At 46.7% G+C, this 22,311-nt stretch overlaps 1 protein-coding gene across 2 annotated transcripts in view; it reads right to left on the bottom strand.

Annotated features, from left to right (window-relative positions):
* Positions 1-22,311, bottom strand: part of ZNF185 (zinc finger protein 185 with LIM domain) — a 103,621-nt gene that overhangs the window by 41,090 nt on the left and 40,220 nt on the right. For both annotated transcript variants that reach the window (XM_065556254.1, XM_065556255.1), the window contains exons 7-18: positions 21,119-21,199; positions 20,211-20,291; positions 16,132-16,215; positions 14,893-14,931; positions 13,897-13,980; positions 12,612-12,695; positions 11,880-11,960; positions 11,352-11,435; positions 4,025-4,069; positions 3,476-3,580; positions 860-955; positions 218-316 (exon numbers count right to left, since the gene is read on the bottom strand). In XM_065556254.1, the coding sequence (XP_065412326.1) occupies positions 218-316; positions 860-955; positions 3,476-3,580; positions 4,025-4,069; positions 11,352-11,435; positions 11,880-11,960; positions 12,612-12,695; positions 13,897-13,980; positions 14,893-14,931; positions 16,132-16,215; positions 20,211-20,291; positions 21,119-21,199 (963 nt within the window). The remainder of the gene's footprint in view (positions 1-217; positions 317-859; positions 956-3,475; positions 3,581-4,024; positions 4,070-11,351; positions 11,436-11,879; positions 11,961-12,611; positions 12,696-13,896; positions 13,981-14,892; positions 14,932-16,131; positions 16,216-20,210; positions 20,292-21,118; positions 21,200-22,311) is intronic.

The raw sequence follows: 22,311 nt of genomic DNA, 5'->3' as shown, positions 1-22,311 counted from the left end.
GAACAGGAGGGACCAAGGTGCAGCAGTGCCAAAGGTCCCTACAAGAAATAAATGAAATTGGCACCTGGTATGGGAATTTCAAATTGTGATGTTCTGCACCTGCTTGATGTTAAGAGGTTAGGGAGCAACAGGCACTTTCAAAGCCTTAGACAAAAGGGGAACGGAACAAGAATTCATCATCAGAGCAATATGATGGTTGTTCCCCCTAACTCCTTACTTTGCCACATTCAGTTCAGGCTCTTTGTGTTCTGTGGCTCTGGTACTCTCGTATCTGATCTCTCTTGTGGGACGTCTCTCCTCATAGCATGGGACAGATCTGGTAAAGAAGGAAAAGCCCATCACTGGCACCTGAATCATCATGTAAACCTGTTCTATGTGCTGAGAAAAAGGAAAGACTCTGTCCAACTGTTCAAAGACTCTTTCTGTGGGGACTGTTTCATGGGCCCCAATTGCATTTCAATGTGCCAACCTACTGACACTTTCTATATATTTCAGTTGCCCTTCAACACCTCTGTTGCCTCTGCAGCATCTTACGGTTACTAGGATGGGAGGAGAGCCTATTCACATTAACATTGGGTAAGAACTAAGGGTTCTAATCCCTCCAAACACATGGCATTGACAAGAGAATAGAGCTCAAGTGTTCGAATCTTGTCAGGAAAAGCTGAGGTGAAATACACCTCAAGCTCACCTTACGTCCTGCAAGCTGGGGTATCTACACTCTTCTGCACAGTCCCTTTCATCATTTCACACTCCAGGGCTGATGGCTATAATAAGAGTGCCTTCCAAGAGCAGTGGACTTTAGATTTTCCTTTGTCCTCAGATTTCCTGGATAACCCCTCTACATGCAACACCCACGTACCTTTTAGGGTCACATTCTGTATCACCCAGGTATCCAGGGACTGTGAATCTGGCATCAGTGTGATGTGCGGGGATGTGTCTAGATTGGGGGCTGGACCTGCCAGAGGAGGAGAGTCATTAAACTGCTTCACTCGCTGATATGTGTTGTTAAAGTGCTTCAGAAAGGGCATTCAGTGAAATTACTGTTTAGACCAGTGGTGCATACACCCCTGGGGGTGCGAGATACCCTTTCTGGGGGTTCGAGACATGCCAGATTTTTTTTAGAAGGTAAATCATCGAAAACACAAATTAAGCACAGGCATGTAAGTACAACTACTTTGTTTTATCAAACCTATGTATTTATTAACATTATATATTTTTTAACGATTACGTACTGTAATATACAAACAAAAATATATCTAGATTTAAGGGGTGTGAGAACATATTTATTAGATTTAAGGGGTGCGAGAACAAATTTTGATTTTTGATAAGGGGTGCAAGAACATATTTTGAAAACCAAAGGGGTGCAGGCTGCAGTAAAGATTAAGAACCACTGGTTTAGACTAACAAGATTGCACTGTGTGAGACACTAGAAATGGCCTGAAGAAAATAGATGAAATTCAGTAAGTACAAATATAAAGTGCTCCATTTAGGAAGGAACAATCAATTGCACACATACAAAATGGGAAATGACTGCCTAGGAAGGAGTACTGCAGAAAAGGATCTGGGGGTCATAGTGGACCACAAGCTAAATATGAGTCAACAGTGTAACGCTGCTGCAAAAAAAACAAACATCATTCTGGGATGTATTAGCAGGAGTGCTGTAAACAAGACATGAGAAGTAATTCTTCCACTCTACTCCACGTTGATTAGGCGCCACATTTCAGGAAAGATGTGGACAAATTGGAGAAAGTCCAGAGAAGAGCAACAAAAATTATTAAAGGTCTAGAAAAAATGACCTATGAGAGAAAATTGAAAAAATTGGGTTTGTTTATCTGGAAAAGAGAAGACTGAGAGAGGACATGATAACTGTTTTCAAGTATATAAAAGGTTGTTACAAGGAGGAAGAAGAAAAATTGTTCTTCTTAACCTCTGAGGATAGGACAAGAAGCAATGGGCTTAAATTGCAGCAAAGGAGGTTTAGGTTGGACATTAGGAAAAACTTCCTAACTGTCAGGGTGGTTAAGCACTGGAATAAATTGCCTAGGAAGGTTGTGGAATCTCCATCATTGGAGATTTTTAAGAACAGGTTAGACAAACACCTGTCAGGGATGGTCGAGATAATACTTAGTCCTGCCATGAATGGAGGGGACTGGACGAGATGACCTCTTGAGGTCCCTTCCAGTCCTATGATTCTATGAAACTAGCAGGTAAGTGGTGTGGAAAGCTGTGTTCCTTTCAGAAAAACATTCTCACTATCTCTAACCAAGAAATACAGACTTCTAGAGAACAAATGCAGTTACTCTGTCTCAGCTAGTGCAGCAATCCCCGATAAAGCATAGCAAAAGTTTCTTGCAGGAATGTTAGCTAAACCCAGGATTGCTATCAGCAACTCCACGGCTTCTGACTACCTGGGGTTGGGTTTTTGCCAGCCCCCACATTGGGTTCACCATGCAACTCACAAAAAGGATAGAATGGTGTCACAAGATCATACCTCTCAACTCCCCAGTCCCTTTGGTGGGATAAAGTGTGAGACCAATATCAAAAACTAGGCACCCAAGAAAAGGAGACGCTGAGTGTCTTCAGCATCCATAGCTGCGACTCCACTATCACTTTCCTGATTTCACATGGCTGATGTCAAGTTTGAAAGTGAACAAACTCCAACACTTGTGTAGAATGAAGACTCTAGATACCCAGGGAAATCATAAAGGTGAAGTGGACACAGCACAACTGTAGTTACCGCTACTAGCTTGGTTGATTCTGCAACAGAAAGCTTGATGAGCGATGAATCAACAAGACCAGAGGTAGGCAACCTATGGCACGTGTGCCGAAGGCGGCACGCGAGCTGATTTTCAGTGGCATTCACACTGCCCGGGTCTTGGCCACCGGTCCAGAGGGCTCTGCATTTTAATTTAATTTTAAATGAAGCTTCTTAAACATTTTAAAAATCTTAAGTATCAGGGGGTAGCCGTGTTAGTCTGTATCTACAAAAACAACAAAGAGTCTGGTGGCAGCTTATGCCCAAATAAATCTGTTAGTCTTTAAGGTGCCACCAGACTCTTTGTTGTTTTTAAAAATCTTATTTATTTTACATACAACAATAGTTTAGTTATATATTATAGACTTATAGAAAGAGACCTTCTAAAAATGTTAAAATGTATTACTGGCACACGAAACCTTAAATTAGAGTGAATAAATGAAGACTCGGCACATCACTTCTGAAAGGTTGCCGACCCCTGAACAAGACTAATAACCATGTGACTGCAGTGAAGCTGTGCCCGCTTCATGTTCTATACCTTTGGCTCAGGATGTGGATTGTGTTTCCTGGTCTTCTATGTACAAGATATCCCATTCTCATTCTCCTTTGCCCCACAGCCCTGTAGGTCACCCTGCTCCCTTTGGAAAGCTGATGCTAGTTTATCCCAATATCATCAGATCTCTACTTACACCACTGTGAACACCATCTCTAGGCTCTTACCTTGTGAGGTCAGAATTTGTGTCATCCAGGTATTCAGGAACCCTGTACCGGTGGCGTGTCTCAGATGGGGGGTCAGCTGTATTGTCCATATAATATGAGTTGGACCTGCAAAGGAGAGAGACTCATGACACCTTGTAAGAGCAGTTTGATGAATGGAGTTAATGTCTGAAGTAACAAAATCGTATGATGTGAAACTTTCCTTTTGGAAAAGAACTTACTGACCTACCTGCTGCTCACTTCAGACAGTGAGATATAACTTCCCATCAGTTACCATGCACCAGCATATTATACAACATGACAGCCTGCTGGTCAAAGTGTGCAGACTGGAATCTGGGAGACACATGCCAACATGGGAAAGAAGCTGAAGGACCTCAATGCACTTTTAAATGATGGGGTGTTTTTCTTCCCCAGGGACAATATATGCATCACCTCCCTCATAATTCTGCAGAAGTGCAGTCCCCTTGGTATGCCCTTTGTTAGGATGCCCTCTATCCCAACGGCAAGACAAAAACAGCAGCATGTGATGCTGTTAACAGACTCTGCTCTTACTTTATTGGGTCAAATTCATTGCCAGCCTCCAGGAAATCAGGATAGCTAGAAGAAAGGAAAGAGATCACCCTTAGGAAACATATCCAGTGTGCAGAGCATGATAATTTGCATTACCCATTTCCTGAATATTTGTATCTGGCATTTATAAAAACCAAAAGGGCTCTCCTGAATCTTCCCAATGTCTAACAGGGAGACTGGGCTTCTTGGGAAGCCTCAGCATCCAACAGTTTTGGGCAACAGTGAAAAGGCATCATCCTCTGGGGATGAGCCTCAGCATATTTCTTACTGGGAAACGCTTCTTTGTTTTGGGAAAATAAATGCAAACTTCCCCACTTCCTGCTTTGTGTATCAGGGAGGTGGGACCAGCCCTGAACATCAGGGTGAGTGACAGAGGATGGTAGTATGGCAGGCATATGGGGATTCAGACAAGGCCATTTTCACAGGGCCAGCCCACAACATTTTGGCACCTGAGGCAGGGAGCTCAAATGACACCCCTATGCCCCCTCGTTTGGGCCAAAACTTTGAAAGGTCTCGATTCTGCCTTCTTCCTGTTCTACTCCTCTCATGGTACTGCTCTGCTACCTACCCCAATAAAGGAGAACTAACAACTTAAAATGCCTTGTTCAAAAATTTTAAGTAACACTTAACTTTCAAACGCCTGAACAGCAAATGTAACTTTTCTTGTCTGCATAGTAAACACTGGCATTTTTATTTGTTTGAATAATCAAAGTGGTGCTTTCTGTGCCTTCTTGGTTGCAAAGATTCCTGAAGGTCCACAGTCTGAGCCAGCTCATGCTCTATTGAGAAGCTTGCAAGACCAACCAGCCTCTCCTGTGTCATTGTGGAGCGTAGATGTGTTTTTATTAACTTCAGCTTGGAGAAGAGTTCTCCACTGGCAACTGTTACAGGAAGTGTTAGAAGTATGCGCAGAACTACAAAAGCATTTGGAAAGAGGGTGGTCATCTTATTTGTGCACATATATTCCAGAACAGCCTTTGGAGTTGATCCTGCTGAAATGTATCTTGAAAGGGCTTTCAGTTCATCACCTAAATCACTTGCATCAATATTGCACATGTCATTATGTGTCAACACTGTCTCTAGTGCCCTGTATTGCTGGTGTAGGTCTTCTTCAGCTGTAGTGAGGAGTTTTGGAATATCATACAACATCCTAATTATACTGCTGTGTTCTTTGAGCTGCATGAAACGTTCTTCAACTGACTGTATTGCACAATCTAGCACCTGGTTAAAGAATTCAACTTTGAATTGTTGTTCGGAGTCTCTTATGGGATTATCCCGTGCAGGGGTGAAAGTAACTTAAAGGACTTACCGGTACGCTGGAGTCCTGAGCAGGGGTGTGGCCTCAACCGGAAGAGGCGTGGCTCAACCGGAAGAGGCGGAGCCTTTCAAGATTTAAAGGCCCTGGGGCTCCGGCTTAAATCACCCCGGAGCTACCAGCTGCAGAGGCGGCTGGGCGCACCGGGGCTCAGGGGCGAATTAAAGGGCCCGGGGCTCCCCGCAGCAGCCGGAGCTCCAGGCTCTTTAAATCCCCGCGGGAGCCCGGCTGCCGCAGCTCCGGGAGCACTTTAAAGGTCCCGGGGCTCCCCCCAGCGGCTGGAGCCCTGGGGGCCTTTTAAATCACCGCCGCGAACAGTTCCTGTCATAACATTATCCTCCATAATGGCAACTATGGCATCATCTATCTTCCCAATTTGGTGTTTGATAGGCTTTATCGCCTCCACTCGACTTTCCCATCATGTGGCACTCAGTGGTTTCAGTGTCAGAGAGGATGTTCCCAGATGTTGCTTCAAAATTTGCCATTGATGAGTTGATGCAGAGAAAAATACATAAATGCTTTGAATTACATTAAAAAATTCAGCAGCCTCACTAGAAGCTGATGCTGCATCACTGACCACCAAGTTCAATGAACTGCATGGGACAAAAAAAGCTCGAGGGTTTAACTGTCAGATCCGTGTCTGCACTCCTCTGTTCTTTCCTCTCATGTTGGCACCATTATCGTAACCCTGACCTTCACTTGCACAAAGGAAAATACTCTACACATTGATTACTAATTAAAAGGAGGCTGGATGTCCATGGTTACGTGTGTCAGGGCCTTCTTCTGCTACTCAAAGTAAGGACCCAGCTACCACATTCTACAAATCAACTGAAGAGATTATTCCAAATTCAGAGGCATCAAGGGAATGCTACCTCTCCTCAGAAGAAATGTGGTCACAGTTGTTCACATGCACTTCCTCCTTTTCACTATGGAAATAAGACACGTAGTGAGTGAAAAGGATTCAGTCTTTCTTCTTCTGCTCCCCAAATTCCTTTCCTACCTTCAGACAAACCTGCTGTGGGGAACATGGGAAGACTAGTCAAAGGAAATTTTTTAACCTGCTCTTCTGAGCATAGAGCATTTGGTTTATTTTAACAGGTGCTGACTTTGTTTGTTTGAAAAGTGTAAATTGGGAGTGCTTTGTTCCGGATGGGCCTTGAGTGGTTGATTGGAGGGAAGCTTTGAGCCGGGGCAACTGCTTCAAGCCAGCAGCCTTATAAAAAGCAGTCAGTTGCGAACCAAGTGAGCTGCAAACAGAGGAAGTTTGCCTGGGGGGAGTTCCCACAGAGTTTTTGCCTTTCAGGCTTCTGTGAGCAATAAATAAAACATCTGAAGAGGCTCTTAGAAGGAAAACAATATGGATAGTGAGCAATCAGCGGCTGTGACCTGCACAGGATGTGCCATGTTTGGCTTTCTCCCAGAGGATAGAAGCGACTTCGTCTATATGAAGTACAAGCTGGTCTCCATATTGGAAGAGAAGGTTAAAGGACTAGAGACCCAAGTATCAACCCTGCATTGCATCAGAGAAAATGAAGACTTTCTGGATAGAAGTCAGCATTTGGTACTGCAGGCATAGCATGCTGAAGAATCAGAGGGCAGTGCAGAATGGAGAAGAAAATTGGCAGCATGTGACCTTCAGAAGATTAAAGAGGAGAACTTATGTACCCCCAATACAGATAGAGGTAAGAAACCATTTTCAGGTTCTCTGCACAGGTACTATGGCGGGTAATGGTTTGGAGGAGTCATCTGAGGGAAGGGATCAGAAGGAGACCCCCTCGGCCAGAAGGCATAAGTTGCATTGTTCTAGGGATGGACCTGGCCACTACTCCTAAGAGGAGGAGACGGGTGGTGATGGTTGGGGACTCCCTCCTAAGGGGGACAGAGTCATCCATCTGCCGTCCAGGCCAGGAAACTTGAGAAGTGTGCTGCTTGCCTGGAGCTAGAATTCAGGATGTGACAGAGTGTCTGCCGAGACTGATCAAGCCCTCGGACGGCTACCCCTTCCTACTTCTCCACATGGGCACCAATGATATTGCCAAGAATGACCTAGGAACTATGTGGCTCTAGGAAGAAGTGGTGAAAGACCAGGTGAAGGACTATTTAGATAAGCTGGACATGCACAAGTCCATGGGAACGGATGTAATGTATCCGAGGGTGCTGAGGGAGTTGGCTGATGTGATTGCAGAGCCATTGGCCATTATCTCTAAAAACTCATGTCGACCAGGGGAGGTCCAGGACAATTGGAAAAAGGGAGTTGGCTGATGTGATTGCAGAGCCATTGGCCATTATCTCTAAAAACTCATGTCGACCAGGGGAGGTCCAGGACAATTGGAAAAAGGCATATATAGTGCCCATCTTTGAAAAGAGAAGAAGGAGAAACCGGGGAACTACAGACCGATCATCCTCACCTCAGTCCCCAGAAAAATCATGGAGCAGGTCCTCAAGGAATCCATTTTAATATAATATATGGAGATATACCTATCTCATAGAACTGGAAGAGACCTTGAAAGGTCATCAAATCCAGCCCCCTGCCTTCACTAGCAGGACCAAGTACTTTTTGCCCCAGATCCCTAAGTGGCCCCCTCAAGGATTGAACTCACGACCCTGGGTTTAGCAGGTCAGTGCTCGAACCACGAAGCTATCCCTCCCCATTTTGAAGCACTTGGAAGAGAGGAAGGTGACCACGAACAGTCAACATGTATTCACCAAGGGCAAGTCATGCCTGACCAACCTGATTGCCTTCTATGATGAGATAATTGACACTGTGGATATGGGGAAAGCCGTGGACTTGACTTTAGCAAAGCTTTTGATACGGTCTCCCACAGTATTCTTGACAGCAAATTAAAAAAGTATGGATTGGATAAATGGACTATAAGGTGGATAGAAAGCTGGCTAGATCATCGGGCTCAACGGGTAGTGAGCAACGTCTCAATGTCTAGTTGGCAGTTGGTATCAAATGGAGTGCCCCAGGGGTCAGTCCTGGGGCTGGTTTTGTTCAACATCTTCATTAATGATCTGGATGATGGGATGGATTGCACCCTCAGCAAGTTTGCAGATGACACTAAGCTGCGGGAGAGAGGTAGATACACTGGAGGATATGGATAGGGTCCAGAGTGACCTAGACAAATTGGAGGATTGGGCCAAAAGAAATCTGATGAGGTTCAATAAGGACAAGTGCAGAGTCCTACACTTAGGATGGAAGAATCTCATGCACTGCTATAGGCTGGGGACCGACTGGCTAAGCCACAGTTCTGCAGAAAAGGACCCAGGGATTACAGTGGATGAGAAGCTGGAAATAAGTCAACAGTGTGCCCTTGTTGCCAAGAAGGCTAATGGCATATTGGGCTGTGTAGTGGGGCGGCTGCCCCACTCCTGGAGAATTTAGGCTGCAGCAGGCCAGTGGGCCTGCGCAGATGGGCAGCCAATCAGAGAAGGGCTTAGTGGGAGCTAATCGGGGCCCAGATTGGAGACAGCCAATCAGGGCCTGGCTCAGCCCTATAAAAAGGCTGCACAGGAAGGGAACAGTCAGCCTGTCCCAGACCTTCATGGGAGAAGGTCTGTCTTCAGAGGGGAGACTAGCACCTGGGACAGGACAGGACAGGACAGCACTGGGCAGGCCTGGGGGAGCAGAAGGGAACTCCAGCCTGGTGTCTGCCAGACTGCAGGCCCTGAGGGGGAGGGACTAGCCAGCGCAAGGCACCAAAGGGGAAGCAGCCCAGGGACGTGGACAGACGGAGGGGAGAGAAGGAGGACAGCGAGGCTGCCGCCAGAGGGTCCCTGGGCCGGGATCCAGAGTAGAGGGTGGGCCTGGGTCCTCCTTTCCCCCCTTGCAGTACATCCAGCCATTGGCCGTAGGGAGCGGCCATTATAGACTACACCCGATCCCTGACAAGAGGGATAGACTTTGGGGGTGTGTGGTTGGACATGGTGGCTGGGGCGTAGAGAGACTGCTAATCAACTGCACCCCCCCACCCCCAGAAGGGGGTGTGGATGGACTAAGGGGCACTGCCGTAGGGCAGTGGTCCGGAAGAGGACGCTGTGAGCTGGTGAGTGACGCGGGCTCAGACGCCAACCAAGGGCGAGGCAACGGGTGGGACACCACTGAGAGAGGGCGCTCCACTGGACTGAGCTAATTCCCAGAGGTAACCAGCAGGAGGCGCTGCGGTGGTGAGTCCCAACCTTGTCACAGGCTGCATTAGTAGGATCGTTGTCAGCAGATTGAGGAAAGTGATTATTCCCCTCTATTCAACACTGGTGAGGCCACAGCTGGAGTACTGCATCCAGTTTTGGGCCCCCCACTACAGAAAGGATGTGGACAAATTGGAAAGAGTCCAGTGGAGAGCAACAAAAATGATTAGGGGGCTAAGGCACATGACTTGTGAGGAGAGCCTGAGGGAACTGGTGTTATTTAGTCTGCAGAAGAGAAGAGTGAGAGGGGATTTGATAGCAGCCTTCAACTACCTGAAGGGGGGTTCCAAAGAGGATGGAGCTAGGCTGTTCTCAGTGGTGGCAAATGACAGAACAAAGAGCAATGGTGTCAAGTTGCAGTGGGGGAGGTCTAGGTTGGATATTAGGAAAATCTATTTCACTAGGAGGATGGTGAAGCATTGGAATGGGTTATCTAGGAAGGTGGTGGAATCTCCATCCTTAGAGGTTTTTAAGGCCCAGCTTGACAAAGCCCTGGCTGGATTGATTTAGTTGGTGTTGGTCCTGCTTTGAGCAGGGGATTGGACTAGATAACCTCCTGAGGTCTCTTCCAACTGCAATATTTTATGATTCTATGACTTTGCAACTGGTGAAAGAGGTTGTATGGCAGTCAATTTATCCACAGCACAGGAAGCCTCACTGCAAGCTTCCATCACACATTGCATCACCAACCTGCCTCCCACCTGAGCTGGAGACACAACCTCTGGGCACAGGAGGGAAGTGTGATGGTGTATATGTTCCCCATCTCTGGCTGAGCAAGAAAGGGGTTAATCCCCTTTGCTGTGCTGAGAGGAGGTGTCTACCCTTCAAGAGTGTTGGGGAAAGGGATGATACAGGTGTTTCTACTGGTGGTCTGGACCTGTTTGAAGGGGCTTACAAGCCATTTGTCCCTTCCCCTTTGGTATTTAAAGCAAACTAGACTCATTTGAGAGTTCTGGTTCTTTCTCAACGATTGCTAGAGCTGAGCTCTGGGGAAGGGATAGCTCAGTGGTTTGAGCATCCTTGAGGGGGCAATTTAGGGATCTGGGGCAAAAATCTGTCTGGGGATTGGTCCTGCTTTGAGGTTGGACTAGATGACCTTCTGAGATACCTTCCAACCCTGATATTCTATGATTCTAAGCTGCCAGGCCTGGAGAAAGGAGGTTGCTATTCTGGTCTAGTAGGCTGCTGGGAGCTGGAGTTGGCAGCTGTTTCTCTTAAAGGTGGAAACTATACAAATTAGTAGAGTCTTCTGAGATGGGAGTGGGGATCAGGGGAAGGAAGAGAGAGAGGGAAAGGAATAGGGGAAACTTCCAGGGCATGCAATGTCTTAAACACCACCTGCCCTCAGGGTGAATTCTCATGGTAACATTAGTGCAAGGGCTTCAATTTGCATCTTCCTCTCCTCTCTTTCTCCAGCACATGTGAATCAGTCAACAGTCAAACCTGATTTGAGATCCTGCTAGATGAAATGAGCTATATAAATGAGCGCTACATCACTGATCTTACGTTGAAGGTAAGTAGGGCAGTGGTGGGCAGCTTTCATTAGAGATGTGGGGAGAACACCCACAACAGCTACTTCTGAATAGAATGTGCTCCAGGGGTAGAAGAGGCATTTAGATACTTGCCATGCTACCTTCATGTCAGGCTGCCCCATTTTCCTAGTGTGATGAAGTGGGGATTTTCCCTTGTTATGTTGTATGTGAGTCTTACTGTTGAGCCTATGTGAGTTTTACAACATCTATTTCACTCTCTGCACAACGCTCATTTCACTGCAGGAGGAGGGAAGGTGTTTCATACGGACTCTACCTTTCCCCTGTGGAAATGGTGGTGGCTTTTGGAATCGATTCATCCCAGGAGATCAGGTCAGGCTCCGCTTTAACTGGTTTGTCACTAGTAACAAAAAAACAAAAGTAAGACTCAGTATGTAGTACTTGTACTGTAGCCTAATATAACTTACTGAAATATAATACGGGGTGCATAGGAAAAAACAGAAAAATATACTGGGGGATAGTCCACTCTGCTCAAGCTAATCATATAAATCAGAGCCACCATGGACCTGTTCAGCTGCTGTGTCTATTTTCTCGCTCTGCCAATTGTTCCTTACAGTGTAATCTTTTTTCACTCTTTGCCCTGCCTAGCTCAAGTAACAACAATCCCCTTTGAGTTTTGGGAGACTATCCCACACATGGAATGATTGCACTGGTAGGAGTGGCCATGTCAGATAACTCCCACCATGGCCAGTGCTCTATGATCATGCATTCGCTGCAATAATGAGACACTGGGATCTATTCATGGACCTTAACTAAGGGAACATCAACACAATCTGAACTTTACCTTTTCTCTGGGGAGGAGGTGACTCTCAACTTTATTTCACTCTGAGGCATTGGCTTGGGGACATTTATAACTCTTTCTTCACTGATAAATATAGAAAGAAAGTTGCAATTAACCGGCATGCTACTACAAACTCATTGGTACATCCAAGTCCTCTACAGTTATTGAAGTTCCATATAGCAAAGGAAGACATAATTTAAAAGGAAATGCCAAATAAATAGGTCTGAAGCCTGTTTTGATCCAACCAAATCATAGCAAACAAATTCTGCACAGTGAACGTGAGAGGGAAAAGAACTGCACTAACATGGGACATAGTAAGCAAATGAGTTTCTTCCACCCATGGAAGTCTGAATCTGAGGAAAGGACAGAAAGATCTCTGAAATAGACAAAGGGTATAACCTAGGCCAGAGGAGGTCTGTATAAAAGAAATGGGTAGCAAGCCTTCTCAGCTGGACCGGCGGGTATAACTGAGATTGGGGCAGAGGAGATCTGAATATGGGGAAGCCAGCAGCCCCCATCTACTCCTGGGTAGAACAAACTAAGTGCCTCACTGCTTCCTCATTGGGCAGAGCAGCGTCTTTCTCAATGCTGAAAGGAATCACCCGTTCCTCAGTGGAGTTAGTAAAGGCAATAGCATAGCAAGTAGCACCCCCGGCCACACAAAGTACATATGAATTGGGAGCACCCACTGGCATGCAGGCTCATTTCATGTAACAAACTCCACAGCAACTCTACCTTCTGCCTGTAGCCAGAGCGGGTTTGGATGTTATTGCTTCACCTGGAGAAGTCCCAACAGGCTTCTCCTCATCCACTTTATCACTGATAATCACAATAAATAATTAATAAAACACAAGATAAAGTGTGAATGCCCCCCTGCTTTCCAAGACACCCAGCGCTGCACTGAACACTCCATCCCAGATAGAAATGCGTGCCCGTGGAGTGAAGGTCTGCTCCCTGCAGCAGTGCAAGGAACACTTCTGAAATACTGAATAAACTGTTCTACCGGATTGGAGCGCTTCCCCTCTTCCCACAGGAATCAAAATGGAGCTCAGGTGTTCCTGATGTTCATTGCAAGTGGTCTTGACACTTCACAGTGATTATGTGAGTTTAGAGTGTGTGCATGACCTTACCTGGGAAGCTCTTTGTCTGGCTTTTTAGCTACTTTTGTGCCTGGGCTCTGGTGCAGCACTGGAGGGAGCCACAGTGACTCAAACTCAAAAATCTCTCCCACTGTGATTGGCAGGTGTACAGCTTGCTGGGGGCAGTGGGGAGCCCACTAGGAAAAGTAAGGAATGGCTCCCTTTGGCCCCATTCCCATCCCTGCCCTTTTGTCCCCTAGAATTAGTTGACCTGTTTCTTTTGGCCCCCTCCCCTCTTCAGCAGGTGTGGCCAAGGTTGTAACAGAGTTTAAGGCCAGAAGGGCCCACTAGATCATCTAGTCTAACCTCCCATAGAACACAAGCCACCAGCATCACCCAGCACCCACACACTAAACCCAAAATGAGACCAAAGTAGAGGAGACCACAGGAGACTAGACTATTACGTGCCACAGGCAGAGAATAGAAGGGACTGAGGTGCACCAGTGTCCAAAACCCTGCATTGGCAGGGAAATGATGAAGTGAGAGACACCCAGATAATCCTGGGAAGTGACCTGCACCCCCACAGTGCAGAGGAAAGCAAAACCCACCCAAGGTCACTGCTGATCTGAGCTAGAGGAGAATTCCTTTCCAACTCCACATATGGTGGCCAGTTAGACCCTGAGCATATGAGCCAGCCAACCACCTGAGAGAGAGAATGCTCAGTGCCACCTCAGAACTCTGGCCTACCCTGCCTACAGTACCATCTTCAGCCATAGTCATTCTTGGTGCTTCTTGTGGGAGGGGACCCTCCATCATCAACTGTGGTCAGAAAGACTGTCATCTTTCACCAGCAACTATCTTCAGTGTCACACAGAAAGACAAGCTGGAAAATGGACCCCATCCCAAACACACACAGAGTAATCCAGAGTCAGGGACACTACCTTTTGCCACTAAGACCGAACCTTGATGAAGCCGGAAGGGGCTGACTCTGCATGCGCAGTCGTCCTTCCTCCTCAATCTCAACCCTTTCAGGATGAAAAATAAAGACACAAACATCACATCATTCCACACACATGCACACACACTTGTTCAAACATTTTATTTAGTCTCCCCTCATGCTGTAGAATTTTTCTCTGCACATCTTAGGGTCAAACTTTGCTTCTGTCCCTGGAGTCCACAGCTGGACTTAACAATGAATATGTTATTAATTGGCTGAGTGAAGCAAGCCCTTACCCTCACCTCGATAGCCTTTCTTTGTGTGGGACTGACTGTTCAGGAAGTTAAAAGCCCAATGGTGGCCCTGATTGCAGGGGTCAATCTCTTCTGGAAGAGGAAAGGAAGTGGGTCCCCATGATCTCCCAAACACAATTTCAGGTTTCCTGACAATCCACGGCTGTCATCTTCCAGTTCAATATCTAGGGCTATGTCTACACTGCGCACCTTACAATCAGTGATGAGCTGCCAAAATCATAACAACCGGTTCCCTCCTCACCCCACGAGGGGGTCATGGCCTACCCCCCGGGACTCCTGTCCCATCCAACCCCCCACGTTCCTTGGTGCCCTCCCCCACCCCAGGGACCCCTGCCCCATCCACCCCTCTTCCCTGTCCCCTGACTGCCCCCCGCCGCTCCATCCAACCCCTTGTTGTTCAGGGGGGTGTTTTTTTTCACACCCCTGAGCAAAAAAGGTTGTAATGATGAATGTGCCAGTGTAGACATAGCCTAAGTCGCCGTGTTCATCCCACTAGGAGCTTTCCAGTGCCAGTATAAGTCAGCCTAGATGGATGGGTCCAGCCTATCTAGGCATTTTCCCTGCCTCCAATTTCACACCAGATGGAAACGCCAAACCCTAGCCCTTAGTAGAAACCACTACACTGAGATGGTACCATAGAAGGGGAGTTCTACTGTAATTTTTGGGGCACAGAGCCAGTAACTCACCTCTTGGCAATGAAGGGTGGTACTTCTTGTGTTGGGCTTCTGTAAAGGAGATACAAGGGCAAAGATTGCATGAAGCCAGTGAGCAAACCTGGCATGTGGGCAGTTCTCACGGGAGTTGCTGAGACAAATTCAACAGAGACCTGAAGGGTGATGCTATTTTACATATAGGGCCATGTAATGCAGTTTGCACAGATTTAGCAGTGAGTGGGTATACAAAACCAATGTAACTTACACACCTAGGGGGCAAAAGCAGGAAAAGCATCTGATAAGGTGTAAAATAAAGCCACCCTCTCTTATTTTACACCTTTCTTTTAGTAGTTTTTTTCTTGTTACACACAAAATCCTTCTGCCTCGGCATTTGTTTACGGCATTTGTTTTGCATACCAGCTGAATTCCAAATCAGTGCAAGGTACACTATCTTATTGCCCTTGTGTAAATTACACCACTTTATGTCACTGTTGTGGCACATTCCTTCTTTGCTTCTCCCATTCCCTCACAGGCACTGCCAGCCTCCCTGCCACCTCATTGTGCCACCCCGAGTTAGACCAAGAGAGAAAAAGATGCCCTTTAAGCTGCAAAAATTGCAGTTATTTATCCTGGGAGATCAATCTTATTTTGACCAGTAGAACTGACCTTTACAACCCCCGAGGAGAGGTGGATAGAGGAGCTTCCTACACCTGCAGTATCTCCTGCATACTTACACTACTACTGGAGCTGCTGCTGAGATGGGGGCTCATAATATATGGTAAAAGACAGTCCTTGCCCCAAGGAGCTTATCTAAACTGGATGCAAATCCTGCTTGGAATCCAATTTCTTTGTGGGAGATTCTTTGGCCCATACTAATGTTTACAAGCCCCTTCTGCCCCTGCCCCCTCTCTCCCTGGTGCAATAAAGCTGGGCTGGAGAAAACAGGTGCTTGGGATGTTCTGAGCAGACAGGCCTGAAAATATGGGTCTTAGTTGTAGGTTCTAGACTGTTAGGAATAATTTTTTCAAAGATTTCAGGCTGTTTTTCTTTCCTTTTGCTCCTTTCCCTCTCGGATGGGAAACACTTCAAAGGTCCTTCAATGGATATGCCCAGTTCTACAGTTCCTTGGACTTTTCTCAGTTAGGACTTGATTCAGAGCCAATAGAAGCCAATGGAAAGACTCACATTGCCTTCAATGGATCAGGCCCATAAGTCCCTGTGAAACATTTGCTAATAGTTTCCCTTTCTGTTCACCTCTCCCATGAGACTCACCCATGGCTTTTCTTGGCAGCAGAGAGGACGTAAGAGCGCTCCCTGCTGGCTGTGCGCCTCAGTACATTGTTGGCTGCCTCTGTCCTGGAAGGGAAGGAAGAGATACCCCTGGGGGAATTCTACGCCACTGCGCAGATGCAGAATTTATGTCCCCTGCAGATTTCTTTGTTTCCCCACAGAAAAATGACTTTCTGATAGGGAAGCAAAGGGAAGCCACAAAAGCGGTCATGCGACCCTCCCCAGCAGTATGTTTCGGGTGCACGGGGCAGCCGACAGAAAGGCAAATCACTGTGGGGCGGGGGCGGGACTGGTGAAGATACTGTTGGTGGCTCCTTCCCTGTGCCGGGCTCAGCTGCTAGTCCCAGCTGGGCTGGGGAGGACAGAACTTCATCTTCCCCTGCATGGCATCCAGGGCCATGTCATCCCTCCCCCAGATTTCTCACCCTCCCCCCCACCAGCTCTTCCTGCACCCATCGTTCCTCAGCTGCAGCGGGAGAGATCACTGTACAGGGAGCTGATCCCCCATCCATCCAACTCCCATGTATCCAGACCCCCTCATACTCAGACCCTCCCACCAAGCCTCACCCACCCCAAACCCAGAACCCCCCCCAATGAGCCCCACTCCCCCTGTACCTGGCCCACCCTGATGAGCACCAGCACCTGGATCCCCAACCTACCGAGCCCCAACCAGCTGCACTTGGGTCCCAACCCCCATAAGCCCCACTCCCCCAGCATCTGGCTCTCCACACTGAGCCCACCAAGATCCCACTGCTGAGCTCTATCCCCCCACACTCAGACCCCACTGCTAAGCTCTAACCACCTTTACCTGGATCCTCCTGTAGAGTCCCGTTACCGTTGCACCCAGAACCCCCCAAGTAAGCTCCTGTGCATCTAGATCCCCCTGCACCCAGATCCCCCACTGAGCCGCTTGCACCCAGATTGCCCCACACAGAACCCTCTCAACCCACACCTGGATTCCCGCCCCAATAAGCCCCTCCACACTTGGATCCTGCCTGCCCATACCTGGTGCACATGGCACGGAGGTGCAGGGCTCTGGGGTGTTACTGGGGCAGGCCTGGTCCTTGCGCTGTGTCAAGGTTGGGTGCAGCCTTATCGCTGAGTCCATGTCCTGGGGGTGGGAGGGGGAGCTGCACAGTGACCTCCTACCTCTGTGCAGCCAGTGCCCTGTGCTCCCCAATGCCATGTTGGAGCCTCCACATTTATTTGACAAATAAAATTTGCAGAATTGTAAAATATTGTGCACAGAATTTTAATTTTTTTGGCACAGAATGCCCTCAGGACTAAAAAGAGCACATTCCAGTGATGAAGGTGGGAGGCAGGAGACTGAGATGGTAGGGGACTAGAGGTGAATGAGTCACTGAAGGCTTGTACCAGACTTCGCTGGAAAGAACATAAATCAAGCAAGAGCCAAGGGTAGTAACAATGGCCTATCTGTCCGTTTAATCTGTACCCATCACTGTGGTGGCCAGGTATCAATTCCCACCTGCATACTATTTATATTGTACTAGGCGTGTACGTAGCTCGGTGCAATGGGTGAAATGTGCCAAGCAATCAATATAGTCCCTAGCTCAAGGAGATTACTGTCCAAGGGCAATGAAAGGTTGCAATATGGTACATAATAAAACAATGCAAATACAGAGTGTGGGGCCTGAGCTTCACAGTTGGATTGCTGAATGGACCAGGTGTGTCTATACAGATTCATTTGAAGATTTTGGTATCACTAAATGTGGATGGGGTGCTGCCAACCTCATTTTTTTGCCCACAGTGGAATGTGGGCAAAATCATAGAATCATAGAACTCGAAAGGACCTCGAGAGGTCATCTAGTCCAGTCCCCTCCACTCATGGCAGGACTAAGTATTATCTAGACCATCCCTGACGGGTGTTTGTCTAACCTGCTTTTAAAAATCTCCAATGATGGAGATTCAACAACCTCCCTAGGCAATTTGTTCCAGTGCTTAACCACCCTGACAGCTAGGAAGTTTTTCCTAATGTCCAACCTAAACCTCCCTTGCTGCAATTTAAGCCCATTGCTTCTTGTCCTATCCTCAGAGGCTAAGAAGAACAATTTTTCTCCCTCCTTGTAACAACCTATTATGTACTTGAAAACTGTTATCATGTCCCCTCTCAATCTTCTCTTTTCCAGACTAAACAAACCCAGTTTTTTCAATCTTCTCTCACAGGGCATGTTTTCTAGACCTTTAATCATTTTTGTTGCTCTTCTCTGGACTTTCTGCAATTTGTCCACATCTTTCGAGAAATGTGGCACCCAGAACTGGACACAGTACTCCAGTTGAGGCCTAATCAGCGTGGAGTAGAGCAGAAGATTTACTTTTCACGTCTTGCTTACCACACTCCTGCTAATACATCCCAGAATGATGTTCGCTTTTTTTTGCAGCAGTGTTACACTGTTGACTCATATTTAGCTTGTTTTTTGAACTTGTTCTTTCCTATTTTAGCCTCTGATTCTACCTCATTTTCACTGGCATTCACTGTGTTAGACGTCCAATCACCACCAACCTTGTTGGTGAAAACCAAAACAAACAAGTCAATAAGCACCTCTGCCATTTCCACATTTTCTGTTATTGTTTTTCCCCCCTCATTGAGTAACATCCCTACCCTGTCCTTGGTCTTCCTCTTGCTTCTAATGTATTTGTAGAATGGTTTCTTGTTACCACTTATCTCTACCTAGTTTGATCTTGTTTTGTGTCTTGGCCTTTCTAATTTTGCCCGTACCTACTTGTGTTATTTGTTTATATTCATCCTTTGTAATTTGACCTAGTTTGCACTTTTTGTAGGACTCTTTTTTGATTTTTAGATCACTGAAAATCTTCTGGTAAAGCCAGGTGGTCTCTTGCCATACTTTCTATCTTTCCTACATAGTGGGATAGTTTGCTCTTGTGCCTTAATAATGTCTCTTTGAAAAACTGCCAACTGTTTTCAATTGTTTTCCCCTTAGACTTGCTTCCCATGGGATCTTACCTACCAACTCCCTGAGTTTGATAAAGTCTACCTTCTTGAAATGTATTATCTTTATTTTGCTCTTCTCCTTCCTATCATTCCTTATAAGCATGAACTCTACCATTTCATGGTTCCTTTCACCCAAGCTGCCTCCATTTTCAAATTCTCAACCAGTTCCTCCCTATTTGTCAAAATAAAATCTAGAATAGCCTCTCCCCTAGTAGCTTTCTCCACCTTCTGAAATAAAAAATTGTCTCCAATACATTCCAAGAACTTGCTGGATAATCTGTGTTATTTTCCCAACAGATGTAATTCTGAGTAGTTGAAGTCCCTCATCACCACCAAGTCCTATGCTTTGGATGATTTTGTTTAAAAACAGCCTCATCCACCTCTTCTTCTTGGTTAGGTGGTCTGTAGTGGACCCCTACCATGTCATCACCATTGTTTTTACCTCTTTTATCTTTACCCAGAGACTTTCAACAAGTCTGCCAAAATATATGTTTCCATTCCTAAAGTCCCATGTCAGAAAAAGGTACTTCTGAAAATATTATTTCAAGTGTCAGGAACTCTGATTCGCTGCTTCTGAGGCAGTGTTCCAGGAAGTCCCGCCTTACAGAGGAAGTGATGTGAAAGCTAGCGCTTGGCCTGAGCTATGGAAGTTCAGATCTGGATTTAGATTCAAATGCAAAAATATCCAGACTTAGAATTCTGGAGCTCGGGTCTGGCTACAGAAAGTGGCTTGCTCACTTTACTCCCAGGATAATCTTGAGTCTTTATACCATTTTTTCCATCCATTCACATAGACTGTATGTAGCTGATGGGTTCCCCACCTCCTCTCACTTGCTAGGAAATTAATTGGGCCATACTGTCATTTTGAATCACGTCAGGCTTTTAATTATATTTTGTTAGGAGCCCGGAGGCCTGGGGGCATTGATGCACTCTATATAGAAATGCATTATTATTCTGACTGGCTCAGCTAAAATTTTCATAAACTTGACCTGCATGATGCTGGTAGATAAGATGAAAAGATACTTTCTGTTGTGTCCATTGAATCCCCAAAACCCCTGCATGGAAAGATATTGGCTGCAGTAGTTTGTACCTCTTCTTATGTTCATCTGGGGAAAAGGATGGTTTCTCTTCATCTGACTCCACTGATATTTGCCTGACATTGAATGGAGCCCTGAATCCAAGAGAAGAGGAGAACTATGTTAATGTCTTGGCTTTTGTACCTAGTAATAAAAGAATTTAAAGCAATGGACACTGGATAACAGACTTTGAAACAGCCTTAGCCAGGTGAGCATAGATGATGAGATGACTTAGAGGTAGACGTCCGTGCAGCACCTAAAGGAATCCTGACGCTCATTCATGGGAGAGGCACTTTTATTTTCCAGGCACAATGGTGAAAATATATCCCTGTCCAGGTTTTCTGATTTACAGGGCTTGAGCCTCAACAGATGATAACGCTGAATGCTCAGCCAGAACCTGCTTTGATCAGAAAAATCAGGCAGTGGCCTGGCAGCAGGCCCGGACATGAGATTTCTGCATTTCTTGCTTTCAGACAAGCCACAGATACGGCAAAGCAAGCATCCCTTGTGGTAGTTTGGAGGCTTCTGACTCCTGTCCCAACTGGGTTTACTAAGAACAAAATTCACCCCATGCAGAAGGAAGCTCCACACAGTAACTTATTTTAAAACGAATGGCAGTGGAATGTTCAGCAAGCCAAGCGATCAGCCTGGCTGAGCAGGTGGCTCCATCATGCAGGCGATTGCACCAGGCGCAGGGCCGGCTCCAGGCACCAGCTTCTCAAGCAGGTGCTTGGGGCGGCGGCTCCGGAGAGGGACGGTCCCTCACTCCGCCTGGGAGTGAAGGACCTCCCGCCGAATTGCCGCCGCAGATCGCGATCGCGGCTTTTTTTAGATCGCGATCGCGGCTTTTTTTTTTTTTTTTTTGACCAGGCGAGGCCCTGCAGTTGGATAAGCAGTGTACTGCTCCTCTTGGTACACTCACAGTTTCTTGTAATCCTCAGTTGTCATCTTGTATCCGGAGGAGAAGTGGGGGAGGCTGGCACTCTTAGCCTGAGCTGCAGCACTGCAGATAACACACAGTCACTTCCATTAATGTGACACTTGTGACCTCTTGCCCTCCCACCAGCTTCCCTCCCATGCAGATTCGAGAATGTTTCACAAGAGAAGGGCAAAAAGGATGACCTAATGGATCATGTTGATTACTTTAGCCAGTGTATGGACAGCACATTGTTCTTCTGAGCTGTCCTGGGCCCAGGATATAATATGATAGATATGAGGGCCCAGTAGTTTCCCAAGGGCTCCTGAAAACTGTCATTACTAGGTTTGGAATCCCCCTCCATCACACAACCCTATCTTGTTACAAGGGAGAGAGAGACACATCTTGTAACACTGTTCTCTCTAGCATTATCCACTGGACAGTAAAGGGGGAAATGCATGGGTGTGCCATGGTGGCAAAGAAGCCGAAAATCACCCTGCCATGGGGAAGGCACAGGACTGGCTATGCTAGCTTTGCAACTCTCCATCCCCCAAGTACTCCTCATGCCAGGGGCATGTAATGAGCGCTCAGGAGTAGGCTAGTGGCAAGCTGGGGGGTGAGAGGTGTGTGACCACAGCCTCGCCCCACCACTCGAGCTTTCAAAAATAAACAACAACATCATCATCGTAATAAAATATTTTTGTTGTTTTTGTGACATGTTTGTTACAATGATTATTGAATGAAACCAGCATGGACATTTTCTCAAGGTTCCTACCCACCCCAAAAAGCTCTAATCAGCACATGATTTCTGGGACAAGCATCCCAAGATAAAAAATGAGGGCACACCCAGAACACTCCCACTCCAGACAACTTCTGGCAGCCTTCTCAGAGGTCAGTGATGGGCCAAGATGAACCTTTCCACTATGTGCCACAACCAGTTCAGTTGAGAGATGGCATGAAGCCTCAGAATTGGGATCCGAGTTTGGAGTTTTGAATGCGCTTCAAGTGCAGCGGGTTGGGTCCAAGTCTCTCTAGCTTGTTAGACGCTTCATCATCTCTGGATCTGAATTGTGGTTGGAGTGGCTCTGCCAGAGTTTAATGGAGATCTGTGGGACTCTACAGGCACTGTATGAAATCAAAGACTGGGCACCAGTGTATGCAGAATATTCCAAAATGCCAACCAGGTCTTGTACGAAGAA

This window comes from Chrysemys picta, chromosome 9 (assembly GCF_011386835.1).
Source record: "Chrysemys picta bellii isolate R12L10 chromosome 9, ASM1138683v2, whole genome shotgun sequence".
In the NCBI taxonomy this organism is placed as follows: domain Eukaryota; kingdom Metazoa; phylum Chordata; order Testudines; family Emydidae; genus Chrysemys; species Chrysemys picta.
This window is presented reverse-complemented; position numbering and strand designations above follow the sequence as displayed.